The following is a 7119-nucleotide window of genomic DNA, read 5'->3' on the forward strand; positions in this document are numbered from 1 at the left end:
TCGTAGTTCGTGCCCAGGGCAGATGCCAGCGCTCTCTGAGACCAGGGTTTCAGGAGAGCCAGGTACATGGAGGACTGGGAGAATTCAGCCCAGAACTGTTTCCTTAAGGAGCCCATGAAACACTCAAAACCAGATATTTAGGGGTGCCTGGGTGGCCTCCTTGTTTCACCTTGGGGAACTTGAAAATTTCTTGGATGATGGGTTGCCTTTCAACAGCAGGGAAATGGAGACTTAGAAAGTAACTTTCCCAGGATCCCTTAGCTGGTGTGTGGTGGGGCTAGGGTTTGAACTCACATCAACAGAATGGATTTGACTCCTTATTAGTGCCTGACTCATAGAACCAAACTTAATGTCTTAATATAATATACAAGATTAATAATACCTATTACCTTAATCCTGGTCAGACACTGACAAAAATTATTACCCAAGTCAACTTTTCTAGAACATCATTTTTTGTTTGTTTGTTTCATCAAAAGAAGCCATTTGTAGAAAAGGTGAAAAAACGTGTGGTAGTCATTCAGTCTTTTCCCCTCCTCCCAAACACACACACACACACACATACACACACACACACAATCTTTATTATATCACTTCTGAATTATGATTTTAATTTAATATACATAAGAAAACCTTGCAAGTATAAGCAGGCTTGAAAGACTAGTCACAACTAATTCAAACACATTAGCCCAAAAGACACCAAATAAAATTGCTTATGATACATCAGTCATTCTGTTTTTCTCATAAATCTTGAAACAGAAGCTAGTCTTAGTTTCTCATTTTTAATGTGTTTTCCTCCGTTGAACTGTGTAAACATTCCAAAGATATAAACATCTCTATATACAAAGAAGCAATGTGGTAGTATGTGTGACCTTACACATTTTTCCCTCAAAACAAATTATGATAAAGTTGCTTTGAACCTGCTCTTCAATTCTAGAAGGAAGCGAATCTGAAAGATACAGAAACCTAACTTAAGTGACCAACCTATTTTTTATTTTTGAAAATAGCATAAACATCTGAATTGAGCTAAGCTGCTTGGAAAAGTGGAAGGAGTAACTCTGTTGTCCCTAAGCTTTGTCAGCTAGGACGCAGACAGGAATTGCCAGCCCCGGGAAAAAGAATAAGTCTAATGTAATGTCCCGCATGCCATCAAGTTAGAGCAGCTCATCAAGGAGATTTAAACTGGTCCGTCTCCCTAGAAGATACAAAGGTTAATTTAATTATGACAACATTTTTTTTTTTTTTTGCTTTCTTCTCTCCTCCCTCTCCCCTTCTCCATCACCCCTCTTCTTCCTGATTACTACTGCCCCATATTGTTACCTATTGAATATTTTCAACACTTTTCTGATTGCTTCAGAGCTTTCATCTGTCACTTATCGATGCTTAGGTTACAGGGGTTGAGGCCTCATTTTATTTTGCATCATTTATTATTATTATTATTAAGGTTTTATTTATTTATCTGAGAGAGAGTGAGAGAGAGCATGAGCAGTGGGGAGGGGCAGAGAAAGAAGGAGAAGCAGGCTCCCCACTGAGCAGGGAGCCGGAGGTGGGACTCGATCTCAGGACCCTGGGGATCACGACCTGAGCCAGAGGCAGATGCTTAACCAACTGAGCCACCAAAGTAACCTTGCCTCATTTATTAAAACATTTTTTCATAAGGAGCACAGAGAACTCAAGTGATGTATACAAAGTATACATCTAGTAAGATGTATACAACTAGTAAGTAGAGGAGTGAGGATTCGAACCCAGGGAGGTGAAGCTCAGAGACCGTGCTCCTTTCCTTGAAGCTGCACCAACTCCCCAGTTTTTGTATCTGAGTAAATAACAATCAGTACAATGTGCTGAGCCTTCTAACTGTTGATGTGCATACATATTTATCACCCCATGTTCAACACGCAGCAACCTTGGGAAGTAGGTTTAACCACCACCTTTTGCAGACAAAGAAACATTGCGTGCAACGGACACTGCCAAGACTGCACAAGCTGGCACCCAACCCAGGTCTCATAGTTTGTATTTCAGGCATGTTTCCATCTATTACCTCATGGAAGGCCCGTGCCAGGCTCAGGAATCTCTCTCAATAAATACTTTCTGCTTGAACGCGATGGGTCTGCACACTCTCTGTAAAAGGTCTGCAAGAGCCTGTCGGGGTAACTAAGACTCGGGGAGTGAGGAAGCTTGCTGGGGTCACTCAGCGAGGAGGCTTCGGAACTAGGCTGCGAGCCCAAGTCCCCCCACAGCATCCCACGGGGTCGGGAGGTGGGGGTGCTGACCAGCTGGATGAGAGGCAAGCCGCCAACAAGAAAGGAATCCTCAGCAGACCAATTGCTAAAAAAATGCAGCTCTCGTGCGCCCTGAAATATCTGGTAGTGAAGTTTCATGATTGTCTGCACGTTACTTCCCGATGGTTCAGGGAGAGAGTGAGCAGATGTGAACAGTTTGTGCCTCCAGGTGAAAAAATATAGGAGGTCATCGTACTGTTCCTTTACATTGTATGCAGATTTGAAGTTTTTGAAATAAAAACTTGGCGAAGAAGGAAGGGAGGAGAGGAGAGGAGGATGGGCGGCGTGCACTCGCCCTCTGATTCTGCCGTTACCAGGCACGGACAACCGTGGATCCTTCTACTGTCTTCTGACTATCAAGTGACTTATTCATTAAAATTGCTGAACTACAGGGGCGCCTGGGTGGCTCAGTTGGTTAAGCGACTGCCTTCAGCTCAGGTCATGATCTCAGGGTTCTGGGATCGAGTCCTCCCTTGGGGCTCCCTGCTCAGCAGACCGTCTTCTTCTCTCTCTCCCCCTGCTGCTCCCCCTCCCTCTGCTGCTCCCCTTGCTTGTGCTCTCTCTCTCTCTCTCTAATACATAAATAAAATCTTAAAAAAATAAATAAAATTGCTAAACTACAGTATCTGTATAGATGACCCTCACTGAAAAGAGTCAGTGTACTGGTACCTATGGGGATGTTTTAAAATTTATAGATAATCCTCAAAATGCATAAACTACTATCTTCTATTCAAAGGGCAGCTGTATTTGTCATAAATCTGGCAATGAAAATTTTGCTTCCTAATTAAATATATGATTCTTTTCTGTGTAGGCAGAAAAAGAAATAATGAAAGTGTTTGAAATGAGCTGATTTAGCAAGCATGAAATCATTTTGGATGAATTACAAGATTTAGATGCTCAATATTCTTAACTGTTCTCATGAAAATAATTTTGATGGATTACTAGCTGGTGGTTTTCTTTTCTTCCCATGTGCATTTAAAGACCAAAACATTTAAATACCACACAATAGAATTGAAAATTTATAGCCCAGGGTTGCCTGAATGGTGCTTTCTGGTTAAATGTCCTATTCTTGATTTTAGCTCAGGTTGTGAGCTCAGGGTCATGAGATCAAGCCCCGTGTCAGGTCTCTGTGCTCAGCATGGAGTCTGCTCGAGATTCTCTCTCCCATTGCCCTTCCCCCAACAGTCTCTCTAAAATAAACAAATAAGACTTTGGAAGGAAAAAAAATTATAGAACAAAAATCTCAATAGTCAGTGAAACTTCTATGTAAATTATATGACCTTTTAATTTATATTTTGTATATTTTAAAATTTATGATTGTTAAACTTTTTTTGAATAATAAAAGCTAGAAGGAAGGAAAAAAGTCAGTCTTCTTACTGATCATTTACCATTTGAATTGGATTTCCTTTAGGTCTTTTTAAAATTCATAGTGTTTGTTTTTTCTTATGTACATAGTTGTTTATTCTCTATACTTTTCTTTGTATCTTGCTCTTTTTATTTTTGTCTTTTTAAAAAGATTTTATTTTTAAGTAATTTCTGTACCCAACGTGAGGCTTGAACCCACAACCCAAAGATAAAGAGTCATATACTCTTCCAACTGAGCCAGCCAGGTGCCCTTATACCTTGCTCTTTTAAAATAACACTATGTTGGAGCACATGTGGGTCAGTGGGGTAAGCCTCTGCCTTCAGCTAGGGTCATGGTCTCGGGATCCTGGGATTGAGCCTCACATCTGGTTCTCCGTTTGGTGGGGAGACTGTTTCCCCATCTCTCTCTCTGCCTGTCTCTCTGCCTGCTTGTGATCTCTGTCAAATAAATAAATAAAATCTTAAAAAAAAAATAAAATAACACTAAGTCATAAGCATTTTCAGTATTATTGTAGTTTTAAAAATATTTTTAAGGTAGGGGAAAATGATAACAAAATAACTCCAGACGATATAGAAGAAATCAGGTGGAGAGCAGGGGAACTGGATGAATAGAAGACAGGGTAGAATACAAGCTTTCCAAGTAAATACCAATATACCAACTGTATTTTTTCAAGACACAGAGTTTTTGACCTATATGTGTAACAATGGTTGTTAGAAATTTAAAGAAAATGATTTGGATCATTTAAAATGGGGGCATAATATTATCTTAAGTAGATGGACCACAATTCATATTCATTTACATAGTTCTTCCTTATGGAACTTTTGAGTTCTGTTTAATTTTTTCCTCCTACACCAATTTGTGTTTTGAAATATTTCCATGTGTGTTTGAACAATTCTCTGGTCTGGCTTGGTCATGAGTTGAAATAATCACACTTTCTTACTGTCCACAAGTTTATTTTTGTTTTTTTATATCATTAATAATTTACATCATATCTGGAGACTAAATCCTCAGTGATTTCCTTTTACCCCCCTGCTTGAGAACCCTCTCTCTCTTCTAGATCAGAAATCTCATCAAAATATAGGTTTTGCATTGGTATGTCCTATTCTTTTCCAGGGAAAATACAATGCCTGACATGTGTTCCACATATTTCTTGGCAACTTTATTTATTTAAGATTTTATTTATTTGAGAGAGAGAGAGAGAGAGAGGGAGAGCACAGAAGCTGGAGGAAGGGAGAATCAGACTCCCCACCGAGCACAGAGCCCACCCTCACTTGGGGCTCGATCCCAGGACCCTGGAATCATGACCTGAGCCAGAGTCGGATGCTTAACTTACTGAGCCACCCAGGCACCCAATTCTTGGCAACTTTAACCTGCTGTCTAGATCTATTTAGGGTGTAGTGAGAACATTCTGGGCTGGACCATGACCTGTCATTGTTGTCAATATGTGTGAGTGACAAATGCCCCGTCCCTGGGGATCTTCATATAAATAATAGTAAATGTTATTGTAAACTTCTACATGTATTCAGAGTCCTCTTCCTCCAGGACTGTGGTCAGCTGGGTGTGAGACTAAAAAGTTTGGTCCCCTTCAGCCTGTGTATATTAACACACGCAGAGAGCAGAACCGGGTTCTCGGCCACACGATGTCTCCGTTCCCCTGAGCCGACAGAGAAGGCTGCCTGGACTTTCCAACCTGGGTTTCGGCAGCTGCCGCCCTCTGCACCCTCCCTCTGGCGGCCCAGGTGGCCTGCCCTGGTCTCCTGTATGCTGAGAAGAAAGCGCCAGGACTTCAACTTACCCCACAGCAGCCGCAGCACTGACAGTCCCCACACAGGGTCCCCAGGAGGCCGTTGACGATCTGGATGACACAGAGAAGCATCTGGATCCCTCCTACGACCAGCAGGATGGAGAAGAGGGTCAGATTCCAGGGCACCACATTGACAGGTTCTAGGCATTGCCTGTACAAGCTCTCATCCTTGAGGTAATCCCTGTTGGGGACATGGAGTTGAGAAAGGAGTTGTAAATGTAATGTAATGTAAATGCAATGTAAAATGTATGCAGTACCTGGGCCAGAAAGACACCACCATGATTTTCCTTTTGTAATACTTTCCATCCCAAGCACAAGGTCCCTAAGAAAAATGTCCCATAATAGGCACCTGGGTGGCTCAGTCAGTTGAGTGACTGCCTTTGGCTCAGGTCATGATCCTGGAGTCCTGGGATCAAGCCCTGCATAGGGCTACCTGCCCAGTGGGGAGTCTGCTTCTCCCTCTGACCCTCCCCTCTCTCATGCTCTCTCTCTATTGTCTCTCTCTCAAATAAATAAAATCTTTTTTTTTTAAAGAAAAATATCCCATAATTACAATTTTAAAAACAACACCTAACATATACTATGTGCCAGCCAGACCCTGTTTTAAACATTGTACACATATCCATTCATTTTTTAGTTTTTAAAGGCCTAATTCTAGCCAAATTGTGAATTTGATTCAACTATATTTTTGTTAACATGTGAAGATTTAGTTACTTCCTTAAAATTCTTCAATTTCTTCCTTAAAAAATAGGAAGAAATCATCTGCTGCCTTAATACATAGTTTATGAAACTTTGAAATAGGAGAAACTGCAGTATCTTTATAAAATATATATATAAAGAGTTCAATGCAATATAAAGGGCATTGTGTCTTGAAGGAGAAATATGAAGCATATTATCTTTAAGACACAAAGAGGAGGAAAGTAGGTATATGTGGATTATTATAATTTCTTCTCATATTCTTAGAGCTACAAATTGGTCTCTCCTTCTTCCTTCATGTATCCTCTATCCTTTCAAGGACTCAGTGGGAAACTCCATCTGGCTCATCTACCATATTGTTTCCAGATCTTTTTGACGACTCCTGTTCCTGAGAGATTTAAAATTCTCATTTTAAATCCACTCTGTATTAAGATCTTCAGAAATCTTTGGAGTGAAGGAAGATACCCTGGAGTTTAATAGAGCAGAAGGGATAAAGGCAAGATGAGGCATTTTGCTCTTGATTTCAAAATAAAACATTGTAGCATTGATTCACCTTTCCATAATTGCACAGTTCTTAGCTGCTCATTAGCCATGGGACTTGCGTCCTTATTATAAAGTGGGAATAACATCAAGTCGTACGGCTGCTGTGACAGTGACATGAATCAATACCAGCGAAGTGCTTAGAACAGCGCCTAGCATGTAGTAAGTGCTCAATAAAGCACTAGTACTGTTACTATTTTACTTAATCTGAGCAGTGTGGTCTAAAGGAAAGAGCCTGCTATTTTGGAGTCAGTTGGGCCTGGGTTTGAACAAGAGCATCTTCTCACTAGCTGTGTATTCTTCATGCGAGTCTTACCCCCACCCTTAGCATCAGTTCCTCATTTATAAAATGGGCTGAGATCCAATGGAAAAAAAGACAGCCTTTTCAATAAATGGTGCTGGGAAAATTGGACAGCCACATGCAGAAAAATGAAATT

The 7119-nt window shown here is 40.8% G+C and overlaps 1 protein-coding gene across 3 annotated transcripts in view; it reads right to left on the minus strand.

The window, feature by feature from the left end:
• Nucleotides 1–559: 559 nt before the first annotated feature.
• TM4SF4 (transmembrane 4 L six family member 4) overlaps nucleotides 560–7119 on the minus strand; it is a 27610-nt gene continuing 21050 nt past the window's right edge. For 2 of the 3 annotated variants that reach the window (XM_059391756.1, XM_059391754.1), the window contains exons 4-5: nucleotides 5438–5627; nucleotides 560–1192 (exon numbers count right to left, since the gene is read on the minus strand). In XM_059391756.1, coding sequence (XP_059247739.1) covers nucleotides 1175–1192; nucleotides 5438–5627 — 208 coding nt within the window. In that variant the 3' untranslated portion in view covers nucleotides 560–1174. The remainder of the gene's footprint in view (nucleotides 1193–5437; nucleotides 5628–7119) is intronic. The other variant, XM_059391755.1, reaches the window with a different exon arrangement.

The sequence above is a fragment of the Mustela nigripes genome, chromosome 2 (assembly GCF_022355385.1).
Source record: "Mustela nigripes isolate SB6536 chromosome 2, MUSNIG.SB6536, whole genome shotgun sequence".
Lineage (NCBI taxonomy): Eukaryota > Metazoa > Chordata > Mammalia > Carnivora > Mustelidae > Mustela > Mustela nigripes.